Below are 25,375 nucleotides of genomic sequence, written 5' to 3' on the forward strand. Positions count from 1 at the left end.
AGGCCAGTGTTATCCACACCTGAAGCGACAACATATCCCTTGCCTGTCCTAAACTTGACAGCTTTTCCCCATAGCACAACCCAGTCTTTCCTAGTAATTTATTTTGATGGGTCCTTATATTTGCTTTATATGTGAAGAGGGAAATAATCACAGATTAACAAAACCCTGCTAAAATAATGGGGTTTTCCATATACAGAAGACAAAACCTACAGGTAAACAGAATTACAAATACCCTTCTGTACTCCCTTTTATTACATAGATAGAGACACAGAGACTCTGGAAGTTGCACAAAGAGACAACCTCGCTATTCACATGCAGCGTGATCTTTCCAATCTGCAAATCTTCCCTATCAGCTATCAGCTAGACCCAATGCAGAAAGCATCACAGGGCAGGAAGAAGTGTGAGGAGGCTGCATCATTGGTACATCTGCAGCTGATGCTGTTACACAAGAAACACCATCTTCCCTGCAAGCAGGGTCGAGGGGTAAGAAGAGAGGTGCTGTAACATCTTTAGTGAGAAAACATGGACCACCCATCAAAAAGTTCACCCTAATCTATGGTACAGTTTAGCTGTGATACTGTCCAGAGTCTGGTATCCAGCTGCAATACCTGGGAAACCTGCCATCCAAAAGCAGTACCCTGATCCTTGGTCACAGTTGACCTGGCGTAGGGGACTGAGTTGGCTGCTGTAGCTCTCGAGGTGGTGCCTTCCTGGGAAGACTGATCCTGGAACGTGGCCCCTGGAGGTGATCAGGACCATGTGTCAGCCACAATGTGGCAGACCTTGCTGCTTTGAGGATGAAGAATGAACAGATTGAACGAACAAGATTCTTCAGAAGCAGGATCACAAAGCCTCCTTTAAATTCATCAGGGTTTGCTAAAATACTAGGGAAACTGCTTTCCAATTCACTTACAGAATCAGCGTGGTTTGTTGTCTTGGTTTTTTTTAATGCTTTCCCAGGCAGAGTGATCTAGACTCAGGTCTTGAAACCACCAATAATATTTGGTGGGCAAGAAATGGAGGATTGAGCCTTGCTTTGTAACTGTACTTTGATTTTTAATTCATTTTGCTTATTAAGTTGGTTTAAGAAGAATTTGCAGCAACTGCTGCATATACGTAAAATCAGGGTTTTTTCCCCCTTCTTTTCTGACTGAAAGGAGAGCAACAAATACCAATAGACTAAAAATATCTGCCAGGTATAATGAAAGAGATGAAAGGAGCCAGATGAGTTTTACTCAGAAATGTTTAATGGCAAGTAGTACCATATTTCTTCTTCATGTTGTGTCTTTCCATCCACATCTCCACCTAGTCTCTCTCTTCCTAGTGGTTTGTTTTTGGTTTTATTTTGTTGCAGCACGTAAAGCCCAGGTCCTATTGAGCTAGGTTGGTATGGCCCATGTCTGCATCTTTGTGGCAGTGCTGTAGGACCACAGCATGCCCTGTACAGCTCTAAGGAGTTTAGCAAAAGCAATAGTCTGAAGGCATAGAGCTCCTGCAGCACTGAGACTTGAACCAGTTTTAGAAACATTTCCAGTGCTGAGTATCAGCCCAGCCCTTGCAGGCAGGTCAGTACTATTATCTGCTTGCACACTACAGAGGGCTGAGTCAAGGATGGACTCTGTGACTTCAGCAATGCCACAGGAATCCTGTGGTGCAGGCAGGAGCACAGCGAACTCCTTTTTCCTTCCTTCAGTATTAACCTTGCCTTCCACACCAGATGGACTAGAATTAGCTGTACCCAGAGAGAGTTTAAGGAGAGCAGGAAAGGGCTATGGATGTCACTCTTCATTTGTTAACAGGAGTAAACCAAATTGCAATGCCTAGTACTTCAGGGATGGCCATGAGTCAGGAGAGTTCAATGGCACAGCAGTATTTGCCATGCTGCCCTCCCCTCCACAGCAGAGCAGATGTAAGATGTAGTGCTCAGGGCTGGCTTTCCTGGTTAAACATCCCCCAGGGTACCCTGGCTCTACCATCTCACATTTGTTACTGTTTCTGGATTTGAGATAGTTCTTTGTTCCCTAGGAGGGAGTAGAGGACTTTTTAAAGTGTCATTTTAAAGTGTCTTTTCAAAGTGTCTTTTCTGCTAAGGGCCACTGACATCTAGACAGACTTTTACCAGAGCTTGTGGAAATGCTTTTAGCCAAAATAAATACTGAAGTCAAACCTTTACAGGGCTTGAAACTATTTATGGGTGTGGTTTACCAAGCCGTTTAGGCTGATTTGAACTAGCAGTACTGCTGAAAAAAGGCATTCCGGCCCTTCCCTCTCCTGTGACTTCTCACTCCTGCTCTAAGCTGTAGCAGCAAGCTGAGCAGGCTGCAGACAGAGCCTTCAAAACAACATGAGAGCTTCCTGATGGATCAGTGAGCTGAAATGGATGAGCATGCCTGGTACTAGTGTGAGCCCGAAAGACTGCAAAGCAAGGATGGAGAGGACAGGACTTCCCCTTTCAGTGCAACACAGTTTTAGATTAGTTTAGGAAAATGGACCATCAAATAAGCGCTGAGACCTGAGACTAGAGTGCTGACCTAAGATATGGCAGAACTTGGTTAAAGTCACTTCTGTGTCAGATTCAGGCCAGCCAGCATCAAATTCACCTACCTTTACATATACAAACTCTCTGTTTATCTCTCTCCATTGTTGTGAAAATATTCTGGATTAAAGATAACAAGAAGAAAAAGCAAAATGTCAGAAACACAGAAGTTGCTGCAACAGGGTATGTAACCCATCAGCTGTCCTGAGTGTAGTTACAAACACACATGCATCCGCACACACCCACTATCCTGCAAATCAGAGCCTCAGATAGATCTGCTGACTAGTTGCCAGCAGTCTCGTGACCAAAATATATGGACTAAAGTTTTTAACTGTGGCTATTGGCCAGAAGAGCACCTGCTCCTTTCTCTCTGCTCCAAACATGTAGTTACGTTAGCTGCTACATGTTTAGTTTTGTTTATGGCTTCCCACTAACCTCCACTGTGCTTTTCCAAGACAGTTTAGATGGAAGCTGAACATCCCAAGATCCTGGCTGCATCACGGGGAGTAACGCACAGGATTTGTCACTGTTTCCTGCTGCCATTTAAAACTGTCTCTGGTCCCTACAGAAAGCTTTAGAGATGTTTTGCTAAGGTGAATGCCATCAGTAAGTTTTGTAGTCAGGCTATTTTAATACTTAATTATTCCATTCCCACTCCACAAAATGTTTTATTTACTCAGCTCCTTGGAGCTGGTGATCCTAGACAGGCTTCAGGTAGCAGAGGTTAGGAGGAGCACATCTGGCTTCCCAGATTTGAAACTGCCTCTGAAATTTGGTGCACCAAATGACTAAAAGTTGGAAGGAAGGGCTATAGCCATTTGTGATATAGTAAAACAGACAGCTTGTAAATTTGTTCCTTGTGCATGAACACCAACCCTTTTTGAAGCCTGGACTCTAATTTCAGTCTCTGGCATTTGAACACTGCACCTTTGACCAACAGCTAATTAGTACATAACATCCCCAACCATTTGGCAAGGTTGAGAAGTCACTGATTTCACATATTTTCTTATTTTTCACATTCCCATTCCACTTTCATCACCAGCCTTCTTTCATTAATTAATAAAAATAGGCAGAGATGACAGAGAACATTCAATAAAGTCTCTCTCACTTATGGCTTACACTACAGTCCTCATCTCTCCACAGGGAAGTACAAGGCAGTCCCTTGGCCACATCAACTACCACATCTCTGCCTGTCAGAAATAATATGGTGCCATTCCTGGCTAATGCTGGGAAATGTGAGGAGACATGTCAAGAGTCTCAACTTGGCTGTACCATAATGCTACGTCTGTGGCTGCAAATAATTTTTACTGTAACATCATTTGGACAACATCTATCATCAACAGTTGGACAATTCAAACATTAACAAGAGGAAGGACATCCTCACAATTAAGCATGTGTCAGATGAAAACTAAGTGACAAAGGCAGTTTAATAACCTAGCACCACACCCTGCCTGATGGCAACAGAGCACATCGAGAAGTCTCTGTTGTTTGCAGTGCTAATGGAGGCCTTGTCTGAATTACTGAAATACATACCTGCACAGTACATCAGTTGGGATCTGTAAGTGTTGGGAAGCACCCTCTAGTCCACAGTAGAGTGTCTTCCACTGGGCAATGGCAGAAAGCATTTCTACCAAGCAGAGGAGAGAGAAGTCAGACTCTTGCTTGGCCTGAGAGACAGTACTCTTGGACAATGTTTCCAATGAGCAATTCTAGCCCTATTTCTTAATGGCTGTATTTCAGAATATAGCCCAAATCACTTATACTACAAGCTTTCCAGACTTTGTTACATTTCCTAGATTTGAGAAAGACAAATGAGTTTACTTGGCAGATTATTTTTTTAAAACTGGAAGTTGCAGAAAGAACAAAACCAGCTTGTTGTTGCAACTGAAATGACCTTACTTGCATCTGATCTCACAGCTTCTCAAAATCATCATTAGCACTGTTTGCTCACTTTACTTTTGAGGCTCACCTCAGCTGGATAAACATGTGGTGCTGTGGGCAGATAACAGGAGTAAAAGGACAGGGAGAGAAATGTAAGCCCTTGAGTAGGACGGAGACCAGGTCTGCAGGTCAGTTCCTCCAAGCTACAAATCCTGGAAATCCTGGCTTCAGCTTATGCAAAATACGGCTCTGGGCCTGGTGGACATCAAGAATTATGTAGTGGCACAAGTGATCCTTGTAGGTCCAACCACCTGTAGAAGGAACCACAAGCTTCATGCCTACTGGGTATGCATGGATCAACAATAACCTGTTAGGGAGGGTAGTCTTCATTCATTTCTATCTGTGATGTAGAGGAATGCAGAAGTCATGACTCTCCTGTGGTAGTTACTATGTAGATGTGTAATGAGGATTAAAGGAGGTTCTTCTATCAGGTTTTGAAACTGATTCTTCTAATGTCAGAAAAAAATTGCATATTACTTCACTTACCAGTCAAAGTGACAGTTGGCAGCAGTCTCTATTGGTAGCTCATACGAGTAGAGAATTGATGCTAATGATTGTTTCTCCATTAGGGAAAACTTTTAGATTTTATTGAAACCACATCTTAAAAACAATGTGAACCAGAGATCAAGATGATAAACACTTTCTGAAAACAAGTGCTTTCCAGAACTTGTACAGAAATTAGCTTCCCTTCTGGGAACGAAAAGCAGAGCCCAGTGAACACTGAATCAGGCAGGAGTGTCCCCCTTACTGTTTAATGCAGTGGTATTGGGCTTTATACAACTACACAAATGTCAAACCTGAGCTTAGCAATATCTTTTTGTGCTTACAAAGCCTGTTCCTGAGCTCCTGGTAAGACGTGAAAGATGCTTCAAGTCAATCACACCACAACGAAAAACATAAGACAGTCACACCCCTCTGTTCTCTTCAATGGATTTGCAGCTAAAGCCATGGGAAATTCAGAGAGCTCACATCCATACTGCACAGTTGAATTGTGCTGGAGTCAGGAGCATGGATGGACTGAGAGTAGATTAATCCTGGGACCACTGGATTAATCTGACCAGCGACAGCAGCTACCACATCCATTTGCTTTGACCTCTGCTCTTCCTCTGTGCAACAGCTGACTCATCTCATGAGTGACACAGCACTCTTTCCCATGGTAATTTAAAGCAGGAAGGCAGGTCCAGTAGGGGAATTGTGAAACTACTGCACTAGCATGGAAGACTGGAACATTTAAATAACTGAGTATCTTTACTGAAGAATAATGCATAGAGCAAGCCAGAATTTCTCCTTCACACGTGTGAGGTGGCTGTTTTCTTCAGTGGCTGTTCAAGTTCCTACAGAGCTTTCCTAGCCAGGACAGTAAGAAATAGGATAACTGTATGGTGCTAAGTCACAGCTAAGCAAGTGGTTCTTCCTGTAACACTCAACCTTCTGCTAAAAGATACTCTCCCTGTTTGGTTAAGTACAAACACTGGGCCTTAGAAAATGAATGCCAAATGGAAAGGTCACATGGTGGCTTTTGTATTCATTCTTTACACTTGTCTTGTACACCCAGACTGACACCAGATTAGCTTCCTTTCCATATTTTCCTGAGCAGGCAGCAACAACCCCTTTTCAAAGCACTTCTCTACCAGGTAGTATTACCTGGGATAGAAAGCTCTGGAAATCCTTCACTTCCCAATAGCATTTCCAAGCTCTGGGCAGTGATTCAGTTCCTGAAGCATACATGGCAACTCAGTTAATCCATCAGTTAAACATTCCCACAACTCCTTTCTGAACCTCTATAAGCAGGCTGATGCTGCAGGTCACTGCCTCAATCTTCCTCTGAAACCCTTACCAGCACTTGACTGCGAGGTCTAACAGCTGCAAGCAATATTTCCTTCTGACCAAGGAAAATTAGCCCATCCTATCTGATGCTAATTTGGTTACAGTGACTCACCCCCCTTTCACAGTTTCCCAGCTAATGAGTACAACATTCTCCAGCTGCCAGTGCAGTCTCCAGGAGTCTGTAGAAAATTCTAATTCAAAGCCTTCTAGTTGCAGAAGATGGTGTTTAACTTCTTATGTATAACGAAATCAAAGAATCTAGTCCTAGCTATCAAAAGCTTTAATGGGTGGAAATGCCCCCACAATAATCTCCTTCTTGCTTCTTCTGCAGATACGTACCTTAGGAATGATGAAATAATCCACACTATAGGTTTAGGAAAGTAGGGATCTGCTTTCGGCCTGCAACTCACCTGGCTTTGGCACAGGCTTTCATGCGCAGACACACCACCTTCAGCACAAGCTTACAAGATCTGCACGCTGTTTTCCACAGTAATAAATGCTTTGGCTTAGCCATAGTTGTTTGCACTCAGCAGAATATTTTTTTTTCACATTTGCAACCAATAGAAAGAACTAAAAAAGATGCAAATACTACGAAGTTGTAGTGCTTTGTTGGTAAATTCAGTGATAACAGGATTTGCTGACGTTATCCCAATGGTCCCAGCAGATGACCCTTCTCTTCTCTCTGCACTCCCTCTGCTTAGTTGATTCACCCTGTGACAGAAGTTTTGGCTTGTAAGCAGTCCTGTGTAGGGGGTATGCAAGTGAGACTGATTCATCTCTAGAGGGAAACAGACTACAGTTATCAAATTATACTTTGTGGCCAGGCTAAGATAGCAGATTTTGTAATGCAGTAAGCAGTAAAAAGTGAAGTGCAGTGTGACTCAAAAGATGCATACATATATAATCTTTTAACAGCATCAGCAGTTTAACACCCCCCCTAAAGCAAGAGCCCTCCATTCTCTCCCATTTCCCTGACAACAGTTTTGTAAAGCACAAGTTCATTCTCCCCTCCCCATGCACCACATGCTGGTGTCTCAGCCAGCCCTTACTAACCCATGCAAATTCCACGCCCTTTGCCATGTAGCCCCGCCCCCCCCCCCCCCCTCAGCCTCAACTGCTGAGATACAGCAGAAGCATCCTGACTATCCTTCCAACTCATATGGCCCAAAGCTTCTCGAGGTCAGTTAGTTACACTCTGCTGAGACAATGTCCAAGTCCACAGGGAAGATGCCTCACTGAGCTGCAACTCTTTGTATCCTATGCCAGTACAAGAGAGTGAATATTCCTGAATCTGGACACAGAGCCACTAGAAATTCCTGAACTATTGCCAGGAAATGCTACAACGACGTCTCAGCAGGAGGAAGTATGGGCCCAGGCTGACAACATCTCTTTGCCAGCAAACCCATGTGAGTAAGATGCAGCATGCCTAAGCACTTACTCCTGTTCAAGACCCCTTGTTACCCTGCACAGGATTCTTCCTTGTTTTCTTCTCTGCCTAGAAGATAAGAGTGCGTATTAGTTGAGTAGTTATTCTAGGCTTAGTGAGAGCAGGACCCAGAGTTTGGGCAAGACAGTCCAGGTTCACCCCGTCTCAGGGCAGGACTGGTATTTTTGAGGTACATACTGAGCAATGTGGTTGCATTCTGAAGAATGATCTTTAAATACACGTGTTTTAGATTTAGGCCTCACCCAGGGTAGTCTGGCTGGTGCAGAAACGCTAGGTCAATTTGTTTTATGCAAACCCGAACCAGGTCCACCGAGATCCTCATCTGGCTTTGAGGCAGCATTAGCTGCTGGCTCCACTGTTCCTGTAAAGCTTGTTAAGATAAACAGTGTAGCCACACAGAGGAATACCATCAGTCATCTTCTATTTAAAGCTCATCTGACTTTTGGAGAGCCAAACACTTCTACCTGCAAAGTGTGAGTGGCTTGGCTGTAAGCCTTTTGGAAACAGAGTACTGCAGGCATTGTTAAAAACTGTTTGTTTTTCCTTTTCTACCCACTACCTTGCATTCCAAGTCAGACAAAGGCTGAAAAGATGCAGGAGTGGATATGTGGTTCTGTCTAATGTTTTCTGTGACCCACTGGACTGAGTTTAACAAACAAAAATTCAAATAGAAATAAATTTTAATATTGTACATAGTACTTTCAGGCCACCTTCAAAGAAGATACTGCACTGCTCCATTTCCTCTGACTAAACAGGTTTCAGGCAATGCGTGCTTTATTTACTTTGTTTGGAGTTACAACTTGGGCATTATTCCTTCATTTCATTGGCAAAGCTGAAATAGTGATACAAATTGAGGCAGCTTTTTAAACAAGGATGCTGCAACACAGCATCTCTGCAATACAACAGTTGCAATGAACTAACAGGTAACTTCTCCTTGGAGTGGGCAACAGAGCCAGCACAAGTTTAGGACGTGGAACTGGCTCCAGCATAGTCAGCTCTAACAGCTTCACCGTTGCACTCTCTAGAGACTTGACCATTTAGGAAACTCTGCTCTGGCTCCTCTCTAAGCTTCCTGGCTCTGTCAGTCTCTTGACACTTGGGACTTGCTAACTCCTGGTTTCACAACTCTTTCTCAATCCTTTGAATGACAAGGACCCTAAAACCTGTGGCTGTCTCCAGTTTACATCCTTTTAAGGCAAGAAGAATCATATATAACCATCTCCACCCAGGGTCACCTCTGGATGCGCTTCTTGTCCCACCCTCAAAATCAATTTGCATGTAGCCACTGATCTGTGGCTTTCCAAACTCACTAGTCAGGTCAGCAGCGTAACTCCCACAGAGTGCAAAACCAGTAAAACTTAATACAAGCAGCAACACAAGGCACTTTCCTATCCTATGCATGCTGCTACATGTCAGGGAAAAATGCCTCAACTTGGAAAAATGGTTTGCACCAAAATACTTGCATCGTCTCCATCTTCTTCAGAAAATTTCTTCAGTATTAAAGTCCAGACGCCAGCAACATATATTTCTGACCCGCAAGATCATCTGTAATGCATCTTGGCCTTAAGCAACTGTGTTGCAAGGTTGAGAGTTTGTCTATATGATAGATTTTGAAGACAAAATGAACATTTGGGCTAATCTGCTTTATCCTCAGAATTGTTTCAGAAGCTCTGCTGAAGCTACAAAGAAGTGCAAGGAACAGAAGCTCTAATGGTTAGTATGCAGCTTCACTTATTTCACAGTAGCAGCTGAGCTTAGCATGTTCCCTGCACAACCTATACATAATTCACATTTAGGGCTAAACTTTTTTGATCTTGCAAAGACTTTAATTTCCTCCATTTCTGGAGTGAGTCAGGCAGGATCAGCACATTTTAAATACTGTTCTAAAAACTGTGGAATGAAGCTCTCCTCCTAGCTGCATTCACAATACAAACCAGGAAATCAATAAAAGTGAAGAAACCGAAAGGATCAAAATTGTCATTTAGGACTATTTTTTTTTTTGTCAGTGGCACATGATTTATAGGAAAGCATCCAAAGCTATCCTGTGACTGTGATTCACTTTCCTGAACCTATTACCATGAAAACCGTAAATGATGCAATAGGCTGTGATCCCCAAAGATCCATCATAGCATCTGCCAAGTAATTTATACTCCCAGGGTTGCATTTTACAGTAAGTGGAAACAGAGAATTGTCAGGAACATGCTATTGGGAGGGGGAAAAAAAAAAAAAAAAAGACCTACTGCATCAACGTTGGTTAAATCAGCCATGCATTTTGAACAAGCATAAAGCACCTGGGGAGGCAGGCAGGGGAGGAGCTCAACATCTTGCCACTCCACCACAAGCAGTACAGTGGTGAATTAAATCATAAACTAAGAGACACCACTGACAGCTCTGCATGGGAAAAGCATCTCACAGTAGTCTGCTCTCACAGGACTTGTGATACCAAGTCCCACTCCTTGGCAGTGACAGACTCAGTGAAGGTAACTCGCAAGTTTGATGCCTGAGGAACAGGCCTAATAAAGAAACCAGTTAGAAAACCAGAGTGTCTTTTGAGATGAGAAAGACCCCTTCACATACCAGAATCTGACAGAAGGTGCTGAAAATGTCCACAGCTGGAATGTGAAGCAATGGTGGTGGCCATGAAGTAACATAGGCAAATACAGGCTGCAGAAAGCTGGGCTCTTCACTTGAGCAACTCTGAGCAGTAGTGGGAGGTGCTGAACTCAAATTTGTCAGATTATCAGGAGCACAGACACCGCCAAGGTAGGACTGCTCATGAACCATACTTCTCATTGAGGACTAGACTTTTAAAAACATTTAACAGAGGAGCCCAGGGATGTCTGGGGAAGGATTTAATAAAGCAAGGGTAAAATATACAACCAAAGGCAGTGGGAAACGGCAACTAGCATTTTCAGAAGAGCCTGTTCAATTCCTTTGCAGCATACACAAGGAGGAGGTATTGTGCAGAGCTGCCTGCAGAGTGCCATACAGAGACTGTGCAGCTATTAGTGAGTGATGCTGAGAGTTTAAACTAACAGCAGCAGCACAGTCCCTCGTGTGATAGAGGGATCCTTAATGTAAAGGACACAGCACAGGCTCTGAAAGCAGTGTTCTTCCCCTTTGCAACACAGCATAATCTGGAGGATTCCTGATGACAGACTTGCATCTGCTGTTTTGGTATCCATTGTGAAAAAACACAAAGGAAAAGCTGTGCAGCAAAACTGGCTAGCCATTTATCGACATGAATGCAAATCCCTCTGCTGCAGAGGAATCACCTCTGCAGTAAATAAATAAATATTCCTCCAGCATACTGAGAAATCCCCCTGAAGTGAAGGAGGTTCCCAGAACTTCTGCAGCCAGGCACTGCTTCTCAAAGATTGTGACTGTAAGGAAAAAAGAAATTTTGCTCCCTTTCAGCTACAGAATATGAACAACAAGGACGCAACAAGCAACAGTTTATTTGTAAAAAAATCCTTCAAAATTTTACTACATTGCGAGATTAAGGAAAAAATAGTATTAATATATGTACATACAATATATATAAACAAACACACATCGCACCATTAAAATTACATGCTTTTTAGAACAGAGAATGGGTCATATTCCCTCATATCAATTTAAAAGTTATCACTGCAAGAAATCTTGCTTCCTTTTTGTTTTTATCCCCATGAAAGTTTTCAAGTACAGGAAGTAAGTAATGCAGGATCTAAAATAGAAAACCTGTTATACACAAATTACAACTGACAACTATACAATATTATTCTGCAGTATCCAACACTTGTGTTTTTTGAACTCTGAAACGATATGAACTTTTACCTGAGGTGCATGGAAATAATGAAGCATGATAATTGGCAAGTTCAAGAGATTTTCACATTATGATTTGACTGTAATTGATGCTGATTAGGTATCACATGTCTCTACCCATATTACTGGCACAAGAATGCTCTGCGTGAGTCATCACCAATGTTTTAGAAGTGTGGAAAAATTAAAAGGCAAGCACCACTTGCAATGATAAGCATGCAGACAATTTAAGTGAAACAGAGGTAGCATGTTCTTGTTACTCCAGCAGGGTCATTCAAATCAACTGCACCCTCCCTTCAGCAAAAGGCACTCGCTTTTTCAGCTATAAACAATGTGGTTTTAAATTCAGTCAGATTGACTACAAATGGTGGATTTCTTTCCTTACAAATACAAAAAAAATGTTAAGCACAGGACATGATGAAAAAAAAAGGGTGTAAGAAATACACATTTCAGGTAATATGTGCTATTCTTCTCTCCCTACCTTTTATGGGGAGAATCAAAGTATTTTATAAAACAGTTGCAGTATGTAATCCAAAAGTTAAAACTTTCCAGTTAAATGGCAGTATTAAGCAGCACATTATGTATCAGGAAAAATTTTAAACCACCAGAAGTACATAAGCCTTTTTAATAAAGAGCAACAATTCCAGTTAGAAGTAGGAAGTTTATGCACAAAACGGTGGTGCTGGAGAAGAATAAAGATCCTTTGACACAAAACCTCATAAATGAAAATGCACAGAAGCTCTTGCACTGTATCTTTTATCCTTTCTGCAGTTTGAAAAGATGTCCATGTGAAACACCTGCTCTTACCGTGACACTACAGAGCTAATTGAGTTGTAAGATGTGCCACTGTTGCAACTGGAAGCATAAGCCTCTTGACCATTAGCATCTAAATTTATTTTGAATACAGAAGATGCCTTTAGTAAAAAGTCTGCTGCATCTCTGCGACCTAATTCCCTTAGCTTAGACATCAGAATACCTACAGTGCTCTCAGGGGCATTACTCCACTCCTGCAGAAGGGCATGGACTGGGCTCGAAAGAAAGTCATTTTGTGTTCCATTATTTGTATTGTACTTTGCAACAAGATCAGGGAGGCCCAGATTCATGGCCAGAAGGCACCAATCTTTGCCCATAGGATCAGGTGGATCCAAAAGTCGACTTAATTTTCTCCTGGTAAGCAGATTCAGATCAGAAACATGAATATCCATTCCTAGGCTTCCCTGCGAGTAGACATCAAGACATCCAAAACACAGTATACTACTAAAGCTCTCTTTATACCCCCCCATAGTGTTAGTCAGTGATGTCTCCTTTTGACTCTGTGCACGAAAAAAGTCTCTAGGCTGGTAGACCATTACTGGTTCATGATGTTCCCTCAGCTGCTGAGGACTAAGGTAGTATTTCCCAGTCAGAAGGCCTGGTAAGGTTGTGGTCATTAAGTTATCAATGGTACTGCATACAGAATCAAGAAGTAAACAGCACCTGATCTTCTCTGTTTCCAGTCCTCTAACTTGAACCTCTATACCCTGACCATGGTTGACCAGCAGCACTAAAAGCTCAGCTCCACGATTCATAATCTTTGATCCGTTTACCCACAGACGTATATCAGCATCTCCCTCTGTGCTTTGCTGATGAATCCACCTGCAGAGATTCACCTGAACTTTATGAAAGATTCCACAAGGAAATGGGGTAAGATGTTCCACAGGAACGATTCTAACACCACCATAAATTAGCACCTCATCTTCCTCATCTGTCCAAGACCTGTGGAGATTGTCAGTCTTTATGAGAGCAGGAATATCCACCATTGCTCCACTGCTAAGGTCCCTTGCACAAATATCCATGGCATCCAAAATCTGTATCAGTTCTTCCACATCACTATCTGTCACCAGACGCTGGATGTCCTCTATAGTGTACCGACCTCTATAGTGATGGAGGGCTTTTGGGTTCTCCACTGACAGAATTTTTCCAAGGACATTTGAACAGAGCCAGCGGGGATCCAGAAGCACAACATCTTGGACAGTTTCACTCTGCATAATGTTAATCTGTTTATAAATATGAAAGTTACTATTTACATCTTGCGAGGTACAAGATGATGCCCTGTGTTCTCTCCTTCCTAACTTACTGACCCAGTCATTTAATTAACACTGCTGGCAGGATAAAAACAAACAGTGCATTTTAATTTCTTGCAAGTATTCAGATCAAAGAGCAGATCTTGTTCTTGATTTCCACTAGCAGCAAAGCCATTAGAGTCCAACAGCTGTAAAGCCTAGCCATGCCCTGCAAGTTACATATGCAAAATCCTACAATTCAATTTCTAATGGACACACATAAATTTCCCATAATCAGTGAACACATTAAGCACTACCTCAATTAAACTGATAGCATACTTACCCTTTCTGGGTATTTTATATTCTTACAACTGTAGCAATAAACTATCTCAAAGAAATAATGTTGAATGAAATAGGAGCCACAAGACAATAATGATAAAAAACATTATTAACCAGTCTCTACTTATGATGTCTTAAGAGGGAGGAGAAAACATAGACATGTGCTTAAATCTCATTAAACAATATCCTATCAGATCAGTACCTTGCTAATAAGGAGATGCAATTTAGAAAAAAACACTTACTTCTCCTATGCTGTGCAACTGCTGTGCAATATGCCGTAGGTCATTTTCACTTGCTAGGGGGTTAAGCTGTTCCTGTACATCGTACACAAACTGCTGCAAAGACATCAGCTGGTTCGGTCCATTCATTTTTCTCCATGAAGGCAGTGTGGAGATTATTTTTTCACACAGATGAGTCATAGGTGGACAAGTCTTACAAAAGCACAGAAAACACCCATTTGTAATTCTACTCTGCTGAGAACACAGTACTATTACTGTTGGTTTTGTGTTTGGTTTTTTTTAAATGGAGGTTACAAGGTCTAATGCATTCATGATGTATATTCACATCTAAAGAGTTCCCCTTGTGATAGACCCTTACTATTCCATCTGACATTCGCTTGCTGTGAGAGCTACCTTTTCTTAATAAAGTGAATTCCAGAAACAACTTTTTTTTCTGAAATAAGCAAACTTTCCATGATTACAAAGGGAACCCTGACATGTGGAACAAAGCCCAGTCAAATGTGCTGACCACCTGAAACAGTGACTTCAAAATGTATCAATTGCCTTCATGAGTCTAGAAGTCAATCTTTATTTCAGAAATTTGCCAACATTAAAATCTGTACTCATCAGTATCTGTACAGGATCAATTTACTTCAATAGGTGAGACAGCAGGGTACCAGGTAAGAAGATGGTACTTTTATCTACTGCTTGTCTTGGACATCACTGATGCCTTCAACCTACAGTCTCAGGCCACAGGATGCACTTCTTATAGATCAAAGCCCTCCAGATTTCAAGCTAGTGATCACAGCTATGATTACGTTTTGTGAGAGAAGAAAAGCTTATATTAAGATCTCATTGCGAACATAAAATAGGCTGCATTTTGCATGAAACTGAACCGATTTCCTTGGTCTATAGAATGAACTCAGCAATACATTCACTTTTAATTAATTTTTAAACAAATACCTATCAGAACTAACTGCAGAAAGTCTTACTGGTGTGTCACACAAGAGGGCCTTTGATATGAGGAAATCTAAATCCATTTAGCATAGGCTACCTAACTTGAAGTTGGTCACCCTTAGTACAGAAGTCTCTGTGGATTGCTTCATGGTGGTAACATCAAACCATGGCTATTTTACCTTCAGTTTCACATACATATACAACTCCAAGCACATCCTTTTCAGTAAAAAAGTGCGCTAAAAAGTTAGTGTATAGTCAGTTCACACATCTCTATTGGGAATTATCTTTCTAACAGCTGAAGAAACTGTTCTACTCAGGTGTTTTGTTTGGTTTTTTTACAAAAAACTTATTTGCCTGAAGTATATTCTGTTTCTCTAATACTATGCTGATTGAAAAAAAAAGATTAAAAACAACAAAAAAGAAGGGCCAATGCTGGAATACAATCGTTGTCAATTCAAAATACAAAACTGTAACTTTGAACTGAAAATCTTGTCTCCTGTCAAGAGAGATAATTTTGGTGACCTGTAAAAAACACCTACAATTTTGAAAATGGTTACTGAATCTCTGATGTCAGGAGTTTGTTTATCACCATGTGTCATGCATGCTGCTAAAAAATTGGAACAGCACTTGTTGCTCTCATTTTCATAATGTAAGTATTAAGTTTACAGTAAATTACTACAGAGTATTTTCACATTTTGGCTGGCCCAACCCAGACCATTAGACATTACTTACAGAAATTATCTGGCTTCTTATATCTTGCAGGTGATTTCGGAGAAGCTTCATATCTTTAGACCCAGATGCTCCAGCATCCAAGACAAATAACTTGTCTGAAATGTGCAGATCATTTCCAAATCTAAAAGAGAAGTGACCTATTATTTACTTAGTTCCAAATCCAGTTTTATTTCTTAATCCAGTTGTACTACAGTCTTAAATTACACACATTATTCTTCTTCAAGGAACGATGAAAAAGTTTAAGTACTGATTATGCTAAGATACTTTATAAGCGTAGACAGCATAGCTGCTCTATTTTCTTGAAAATAAACTGAGATATTGAGAGAAAATTGTTGTATTTCCTATGAAAGAAGGGTGAAGACATGTAAGAAAATTACAATTCCATCACAGGACTTGTAATTACAAAACCACCTTCGTTTGAGAGCATGTACCTGTTTTCCTAGCTCTGGACTAATTTGCATTTAAAAGGATCCCAGCACCAAAGATTACACACAGGTATTTTCTGTTGGTTTATTTCAATCGCTTAAGATACTGCCCTGCCACTACTGTGCTGGAATTCCTATATCTGTTTCTTGTACAGTCTAGGCAAGTGTCTATGTTCACAGGTATGGATGGTTCCTTGTACCATGTTACCCACTTATATGCTCACTGTGAAGATAAATTATTGTTACTTTATACAGTACTATGTTCCTGAAAAATTCCCTATTTACACCTACAATTAGCATGCTCTCCAAACATTTGCTGAAGAAGGCTAGAAGTTTCCCTAACTTCTAGTCACGTCCTGGATGACCTTGTCACCTGTCTGACTCCACAACATCCAGCTCTTCATAAACAGTGTAGGGAGTACCTGTGTTTTTCCTACCCATCCTAAATCAATTCAGAGCAAAGAGTGGCTCTACTTTAAAGCTTCCTCTTTTGCACCCAGAGTTTGTAGCTGAGAACTGCCCACTTTGCTAAGGCTGTTGCAAGACCCGAGCACCAAGACATTAGATACATGGCAGCCACCAGCCTTTGGATGTATGCCAGTGTTTACAGGGTGAGACTTCCTAAGCCTCAACTAATTTTTGCACCACTTGTCTCACTTCAGCTCACTTAAGGCATCTTACTCACTGTAATACAGATAAATGTTTAAATTTTTGCATAAGCTTCCTGAATGTACTGAAAATATCATAGTATCATAAAGCTTAAGGCACATAAAAATCTTTTACATATTCCTATGCATTTCAGTAATTTATCTTTATCATTGGCATCTTTAAACACTACATATAAATACAGTCCCCACTTACCTGTTCCTGATTTCTTTCAATAACGACATGTCTTTTTCATACCAAAACTCTCCCCCAACAGGCCGAGGAAGATTTACTATGTCAGCATGTGTGGCGACCAAAACAACACACAGGGGACTTTTCAGCTTTCCACCAAATGCTAAAAGAGAAACAAGAGCACTCCCTCACTGTAAGACATGCCTATGGAGATGGCTTTCTTACTGCGTGGGCAAAGTAGCAATACATTTTACATTCTTCACACCAATCACTCTGGCAGTGGATTTACCAACTCTAAGCATAGCCATACTGTGCTTACACCACTGGTGCTTTGGCTATTTAACATTACATGACTTTATTGTTTTAGCAAAAACATTAATCAATAACACTATTGATGTATCTATTAACTACAAACTATGATAGCAGGAGGAAAACCAAAAAGAACAGCTTCTTGAAAGGGTTTCTCATAATCTCTTGATGGTCGTTAATACTACAGGTTCAGAGTAGAGGACTGTAAGTAGAATACAAAATGTCTACAACATTCATATGTTGGTATGAATGCTGTTTTGCAGTACTTACACAAACAATGACCTCTCACTTAGGTGAGAGTTAAGTAGGAAAGCCTGGCAGAAACCATGAAAAAGAATGAGAAAGAAAGATACAAATGGCATCAATGAGGTGACAGTACAGAACAGAATTTTCAATCTTTTCTCAAACTGATCTTCCAAATAGGAGGAGACATTATTAGACTCTTTTCTAAAAAGACAATACATGCAATCCTGCTGTTCTAGTCTGAAAAAACTTCACATGGGAGAAACGTGCTTACATCATTGCTCAGTTTTTATCAACTAAGAGCTACACAATCTTGATTCATTCATAAATAGCCACATTTTCTCAAACCTCTGTAACAGTAAATATTTGGGCGGGGTGGGGGGTGGCAGCTGAAGGACTTAGACAAAGTAACTGGCAAGTAATTCCACAAGTTTAAGTTTTCTGCTAACATCAGTTACTACACAGAATCATAGAATCATTCAGGTTGGAAAAGACCCTTGGGATCATCGAGTCCAAGCATCAGCCCTACTCTACAAAGTTCTCCCCTACACCATATCCCCCAACATCTCATCTAAATGACCCTTAAAGATATCCAGGGATGGTGACTCCACCACCTCCCTGGGCAGCCTGTTCCACTGTCTGACCACTCCTCCTGTGAAAAAATTTTTCCTAATGTCCAGTCTGAACCCCCCCTGTTACAGTTTAAAGCCATTCCCTCTTGTTCTATCACTCATTACCTGTGAGAAGAGACCAGCACCAGCCTCTCTACAATGTCCTTTCAGGTAGCTGTAGAGAGTGATGAGGTCTCCCCTCAGCCTTCTCCTCCTCAAGCTAAACAGTCCCAGCTCCTTCAATCGCTCCTCACAAGACAATAGGATACATATTACTTTAGAGATTTGTAACAGCACAAAAATTCATGGGTACCCATATTGAGCTGACCAGTACAAACACTGATTTAAGTAAAGTATCTGAATAATACTGACAATTAGGTAAGCAAAAAGAAACAATTAAATTCTAACTTAGTCAAACAAAGAATAAAGTTTCCTCGCTAGACTGAAGAGCTGTGAAAAGCTTTCAGCAATTCCAAATTAACTGTATTTTCAACTTTGATACTTTTCTGCAAATTTCTGGGCTCTTACAGTAATTTCATGTCAGTTAGATCCAAATGCTCATATTGTTAATCCTGTGATTTGATCTAAAATGGAACATGAAAGACATGCAGATGCCTGAATTGAAAACCGAAGGTTTGACTTGGTTCATCATTGTCTGGCTGAGATAATGCATACAGAATCAAGCAGAACACAAGAAGAGAGGGGAAATACTCTTTGTACTATGTAAGTATTTGATATGTTTGTCTAGTGAGTCCGCAGGAGCATTATAAGTGTCTGTGAGTGCTAAGTTAGATCAACTGGCTGGAATAACATTTCAGTCCATAGAACCAAGACACATGTCAGAGCTTGGTTTGTCCACGAAATTGTCACAGTCTGCAGACTAATGCTCACAAACAACTTACATGGTTACATATACCTAGATCTACAGACCTTCTTAGAGAAAAGTGATTTAAACTAATTTGCATGCCTGCCAAGTAACTTTCAGTTAATTAGAAAGCTTGAATACTAAGTAAACTTACTTAAAAACTGTGCAAAGTCTGAGAATATGTGAAGTGAAATTTACTAGAAATACTGGTTTCCGTACACCCTGATGCACCAAAACATTTAACATATTTGAAGTCCAAATATAACTCTAGTTAAAGCTGCATGTACTGAGAGGTAACATCACAATGCTGTTCTGTTCTTACTGACAAGACTAATTAATGCTGGAAACACTGTTAATTGGGCCTAGATATAAGTAGAATTTAATCAAAGTGTCTAAAACTGGTTTTACATGGTACCAACCCTTTAAAACACTTTTCCACACAGCTTATCTGACATAAAACTTCATCTGCCATTTACCCATGTAAATCCCAGTGCCACAAGAGTCATGAATCTCATGACTCTTTTTAGTTAGAGGTGGAACAACTCCAGGCTTGTTCCACAGATAAGATTCCCTTTCTCTAAGAAACCCTGTGTAAAGTTTGTTTGAATACATGGGGATGAAGACACATAACAGCACTGAACATGGAAGATGTGCAAAGTTGCAGAGAAACACAAGAAGCTTTATCCTACAGTCCCCTAATATTTCATTAACAGGCAAAAGAGCATACCTATTGGCTCCTCAACTGGGACTAGCGATTTCAGGAAACTGAGCCAAAAGGTCACTTGGTTTAACTGGATTTCATAAGGCTCCTCAAGACTAAAAAGCACTATGTGAATTGCAGTGGGATCATTTGCAGCAAAATAATCGTAACAGCAGAAATACACAGGATTCCCAGAGAATTCCCAGATACTGAAGTCACCAACTCCTGAAAAACAAATAGATGAAGAGATCACACTTTGTCAGTAAGCATGAGGCATCTTTCAGCCATGGAAAGACAAACAAGAGTTAATCTGATTTAAACTTTTACGAAGATAAACTGTATGCACATGAGAAACTAAGACTGCAAATGCAATCATGAACAAAGGGAACAGGTTTCAGTCAGTCTGAGAGGCTGAGAAGTTGATTCCTCATAATCTGTTCCTCTCTCACATTCACTTCTCTAGGACATGCAGCTGGATGTCACATGAAGCACCTGTGTGTTAAATGCATGCAGCCTGACACATTAAAGTGGCCTTTGTCTGGCACAGCAGCATTGGATCTTGTATTTCCCTTGAAAAACAAGAATAATGGCTCCCATTTTCCCGCTCACTGAAAAAAGTTCAACATTTTTATTAACTTCTCCTCTTAACATGCCACCACTGGTATTAAAAACAGCTGAACAACATTCTCAAAGAATGACACTTTGCTTTACAGAACTGTACTATTTGCATCACGTTGCTAAGCCAAGACTGAAGAATCACCATGTTAAGGATCCCAACGGCACTGTGCTTCTTTTTGCCATCTTCTTTAGCTCCAGGTGGGAGGAGTATTAGTATGTTGCACTGTATGGCACTTCCCAAAGGCACCATCTGATTAGGGTTAAGTCCACCGCACTTGTACCACTTCTATTTAAATAAATGCTGATTAAGATGCACCTCAAACCTCTAGAAGCAGCCAGAAACCTCAAATTGCTGTTTTGAGTACAGCTATTCAGAGTTCATCCATGTATGTACTTTTCTTCTCTATCAAGACAGCACAGAGAAAGAAACCCCTTCTGACAGCCTGCTGCAGAATTTCACTGCAGAATTTGACTTGGTTTCAGATTACACTGAAAGAGGAAATTAGTCCAGACAAAGAACAAGTTTTAGTTACATGGCATACTCTTCAGCATCTAGGACAAGCGTGTTGTCACTGCACGTGTTAGTGTACATATACTGCATTCATAAATAGGTTTTTCTCTCCAAAATAGAATCTTGATTAATCCTAACTCTGCATCAAAACTGCAGCTGCTAGGCATGCAGGACATTTTCCTTATGAAGAAGAGAACCTATAGTGAGAGACCTTACCACCTATGTAACGATTAGTATGGCTGGTGGTGTATATGCACTATTTGTATGGTCTTCACAGTCAGAAGCCATATATGTACTTTTGACAACTTCTCTGACTGACCCCTCTAACTGGTTTCAATTGCAGAGCAGTTAGCTTCCTTGCAAAAAACCATTAAATCAGAAGCTCCGCTCACCAGATATGCTCCAGCCCTGTCACAGGGTGAGGAGGTCCGTCATACAGCTGGCAGCCACATAAATGGTGAGGATACTTGGGTCTGTGGGACCAGATTAAATCTGATAAAATCCCCAAAGGACATAGAGTGTGGGTGCCTTCACACTAGTAGCTGGTTTGCCAATCCACTCCTATTATACCAAATCTCTCCTTTCTCTGGCCCACGCCACTTATTCACCTCAAAAACATTTCTGTCTGATCCTGTAAGGATCTGACACAGTGATTACTATGCGTATTTACTTTCTGCTTAAACATACCAAACCTCATCAGTGTTTGATTCTCAACCACAGTCACCACCATACGAAGTCAGATTTGTTTGCTTGTTTGTTTTTATTTTTAAAAACAAGTAACATGGCATTGTCCCGCAGCATTAAGCACACCAGCCCAGGGTTCTGCTTACCGTGCAAGCAGGCATTCTGAATGTCAATGGCCTTGGTGGACTGGTCATCAGCAGAGAAGTGAGAGTGATGAGCAGGTGTTACAAAAGCTTCTAATACCCCTTTGGTCAGGCCTGGCTCAAACATCATACTACGGCTTCTCACACTGACATTCTCACAACCAGGATAAAGATTCGTAATGCTTACTGAAACTGGGTCAGGGAAAGGAAAATGAGATTACAAACCATGTGAAAATCACAACCAGATAACTTCAAAATAAGTATGCAAGGCATAAAAGCTGATTAAGAACACAAAATGCTCTTCAAAGAAAGGAAACTACTACCAAGCTGTAAGCATAGACAACTACATCTTTATTCTGAATGATGAAAAGGAAAATATTAAAACGATCCCATACAGCACTTACCGCACTTCAGCAGATATACCACTGTGTAAGAAGCATAGAAAAAACCTGCATGATTTAGGAATGGAAGGTTTCAATAGTTGAAGTTCTTCTACACCGGAAAGATACACTCCTTTTTTAGCCAAGGGCTACAATTTTATGGCATGGACTATTTTTATTGGTTTGGAAATGGTACATACTCATATAGTTGATTCCTGCCAGTAAGGATAAAAATACTACTGTGTAACAACTGTTTCTGGGTAGGTGGGGTTGAAAAGCAGGCCCTTGACCAAAATTATTTTACTAATAAGCAGTTTGTTTAGTTTACGCTCAATTCAGATTCCCTAAGAGTAAATGAGAAACAGAAGGGTTTTTTAATTGACTTGCACCATCTAGTGGGAAAAGTAAAGATTTCTTTCTTCCACTAGGTGCTGAGTTCCAGTATTTGGGTTTTAATATAGAAAAAAACTACCTGTCAGCTGTAAAACTATACTTTCATGTTTGATCTTCTAATATAATATTTAAATCTTTTGACTGTTGTAAATACATGGTGAATTCACACACTTATTTTTACAGATTGTAAGCAAACCTAAGCACATGATGAAGTATAGACCAAATTGTGGTTTAAATGTTTGTCTCATCATGTCACTCAACCCATAACATTATTTACACATTACATATTGATTTTCATCCAAAAAGAACAGATACTGAAACAAGCAAAAACTAAAACTCCAAAAATTAAACCAATACCATAATAGCTTTGTTTGCATAGAACTGCACACGTTTCAAGTGTATGCTTCAAATTCACCATTATTTCCATAATAACTTGCCAGTGTGACTGGCAGGCTTGTCTGATTTTATGATGGTATGAGCACACCTATCCTCTGGTTCTGGTACCAACAAACATAAAAAACCCCTGTCTTCAGTCAAAACCTTCCTGCACTGCCTCCAGGAACTGATACTCCTTGAGTGACTTATCTCCCCTTGTATAACACAGTAAATTAAGATAAATAAATCAAGAACTTCTGATTAATTAATTTCTTTATTCTGTTGTCACAGATGTAAGCCCCTTGTATTAAGTAAACAGAAAATGCAGTGAAAACCTCTGTGCCAGGTATCTTGTCCTGTTAAGCCACTCTGAGTACCTTACAGGTTCCTCAGGTGACTAGAGAGAAATTACAGATGAAAGCTAATACTAGTGCTATTCTAATATTACTTTAAAATTAATGAATTATAAACCTGCAAGTATTATCCAAAGGTTTTAAAGAAAAAGGCAACCCTGACCCCTTCTAAAACTTACATAATAAGACTACTTCTAAACATCCTCAAAGTGCCTTCTTAGCTTGTATAAACTGTGCGGCCTCTCAAGTGTTAGAACAGGGACCTGGACAAATAGTTCACTACTCTCTCCAGTGTCCTTCTGCCACAACTGTGGGTTCTTCCAAAGCTGGGCACATGCTGAAGTGTAAACCTAGCCAGTTCCTCCACATCCTGCAGCTCTTCCCACTTCACACAAGCCAACTGGTGCTACATGGGCAGAGTTTCCCTATTATTTGCACAAATTTACTTCAATTTAGAAAACCTCCATTTTCACCTGGTTCGGAGACAATTTTAGACACCTAAGTGGCCTAATCCATTCCTGTATGTTACAGAAAAGCACTTTAAGGGATCAGAGTTCTGAACCCTTTGTTATTACTTAAAGATCACATAAAGATGCAGCAACATCTTTCAATTTTGCAAAGAGTTTATCAAACAAAAAGGCTGACAAAACATAACCCCCAAAACCACAACCATGGAATCTGGTCATGACGCTGGCATTCATAGCCTAGGACTTTTTGTGAAAAACGCCAGCGTTCACAAGTCCTCTCCTCCACTCTCCAAGTCCATTTATGCAGCATGTGAGTAAACAAAAATTTACACCACTCCAGCACCCTCCACACCTGCTGCTCCTCTTACTTTATGTACGAGCCTGTGCACAAATAAGTCAATGCCATCTCCACTTCGCTTTGGCTTCTTACATGCTTAGCCTGTCCTGTCTTTTGCAGTGCAGACAACAGCTCTTTCTTAAGAGCTACAGACTTAAGAGGAAAATGTTTTCTCATTCAAACATTACAGTTTTGAAGACATACCCGAAGGTTTGGAAGACAAAGGAGATGGGGGAAATCTGGCTGAGTTTGCAGAGGAGAGTCTAGGCCTACGCCTTCGGAAAAAGCTTCGTATCAGGCCACACTTTAGGGACTCCACCAGTGTTGTTTTCCCAGCACCAGAGTGTCCAAACAACTTCAGTTTGATCCGGGGCTGTGGATTTTGCATGTGTCGCAGCTGCTGGATAAAAATCCCCCGGTATGTATCCTGAAATTCAACATAAAGAAGAAATCAGAGCTTATGGCAGGGAACTTCTGCCTCCCAACAACCTTGCCAGGTTGGTGTTCATCTGCATCAGTTCCTCTATTTGTTTCATTATGCAAGTGATCAGTTAATGGCAGAAGGGCAGGGACAGGTAGACAAGGCACAGCTGACCACTTGCTCTCAAGAGTCCCCTTGAGGCTCCATGAAAATCACACATGACTTAGGTTCAACATCAGTGAATGGGAGCATTCTGACGTCTGATGGAGGGGACAAAGGAAGAAAAACTATCCTCTTTCAGTACCTGTTCTCTTGCCTGTCAGTCTCAGTAGGATAACCAATATCCATGATCTTATGTAATAGACATGCAGCATTGAAGAATTTTGCAGTGACAGCTATCAAATGAGCAATCCAAAACCTCAATTTTTACATTAACTTTTTCTGTACTTCTCCTATCCGGGAGAATTCTCCTCTTCCCTCTCCCTCCTCCCCTCATCCAGTTCTGTTTATTTCCACTTCAGTTCTTTTCATGGTAAATATTGCTTTTCTCAGACCACTTACCTCTCCTTTCCTTGCACTTATTATTCTTTTTACCTTAGAAGACCCTCTTATATACTATTCACCTTCCATTTTTTTACCCCTCTACTGCAAGTGTACATTCTCCAGACTGGTTTCCCTCTTTAATCCCAAGCCTCAATAGATCTGGCTCCCTACTCAGTTCTCCTCTCACAGTTTACCCTCTGTGCACATTCATTTTCTCTTCCACAGCTGCAATCTCATCCTCCTACATAGGCCTTCCTCAAATCCAATCACAACTCCTACAGAAGACCTTTCCACTCTGAGCTTCCCCATTACTCCTCTGT

At 40.8% G+C, this 25,375-nt stretch overlaps 1 protein-coding gene and 1 long non-coding RNA gene across 6 annotated transcripts in view; one reads left to right on the plus strand and one right to left on the minus strand.

Annotated features, from left to right (window-relative positions):
- The first annotated feature begins 9,416 nt into the window (after positions 1-9,416).
- On the plus strand, positions 9,417-15,885 carry LOC141973127 (uncharacterized). Its single transcript, XR_012635487.1, has 3 exons — positions 9,417-9,464; positions 13,145-13,235; positions 15,871-15,885. It is a non-coding gene; the product is annotated as an uncharacterized LOC141973127 (long non-coding RNA).
- DAPK1 (death associated protein kinase 1) overlaps positions 11,190-25,375 on the minus strand; it is a 93,228-nt gene continuing 79,042 nt past the window's right edge. The window contains exons 20-27 of one of the 5 annotated variants that reach the window (XM_074931322.1): positions 24,296-24,518; positions 22,191-22,211; positions 21,790-21,978; positions 19,858-20,055; positions 17,127-17,265; positions 15,841-15,961; positions 14,176-14,364; positions 11,190-13,588 (exon numbers count right to left, since the gene is read on the minus strand). In XM_074931322.1, the coding sequence (XP_074787423.1) occupies positions 12,356-13,588; positions 14,176-14,364; positions 15,841-15,961; positions 17,127-17,265; positions 19,858-20,055; positions 21,790-21,978; positions 22,191-22,211; positions 24,296-24,518 (2,313 nt within the window). In that variant the 3' untranslated portion in view covers positions 11,190-12,355. Of the gene's footprint in view, positions 13,589-14,175; positions 14,365-15,825; positions 15,962-17,126; positions 17,266-17,681; positions 17,726-19,857; positions 20,056-21,789; positions 21,979-22,190; positions 22,212-24,295; positions 24,519-25,375 lie in introns of those variants that run through there. The other 4 variants (XM_074931323.1, XM_074931325.1, XM_074931326.1 and 1 more) reach the window with 4 other exon arrangements.

This window comes from Athene noctua, chromosome Z (assembly GCF_965140245.1).
Source record: "Athene noctua chromosome Z, bAthNoc1.hap1.1, whole genome shotgun sequence".
Classification (NCBI taxonomy): Eukaryota; Metazoa; Chordata; class Aves; order Strigiformes; family Strigidae; genus Athene; species Athene noctua.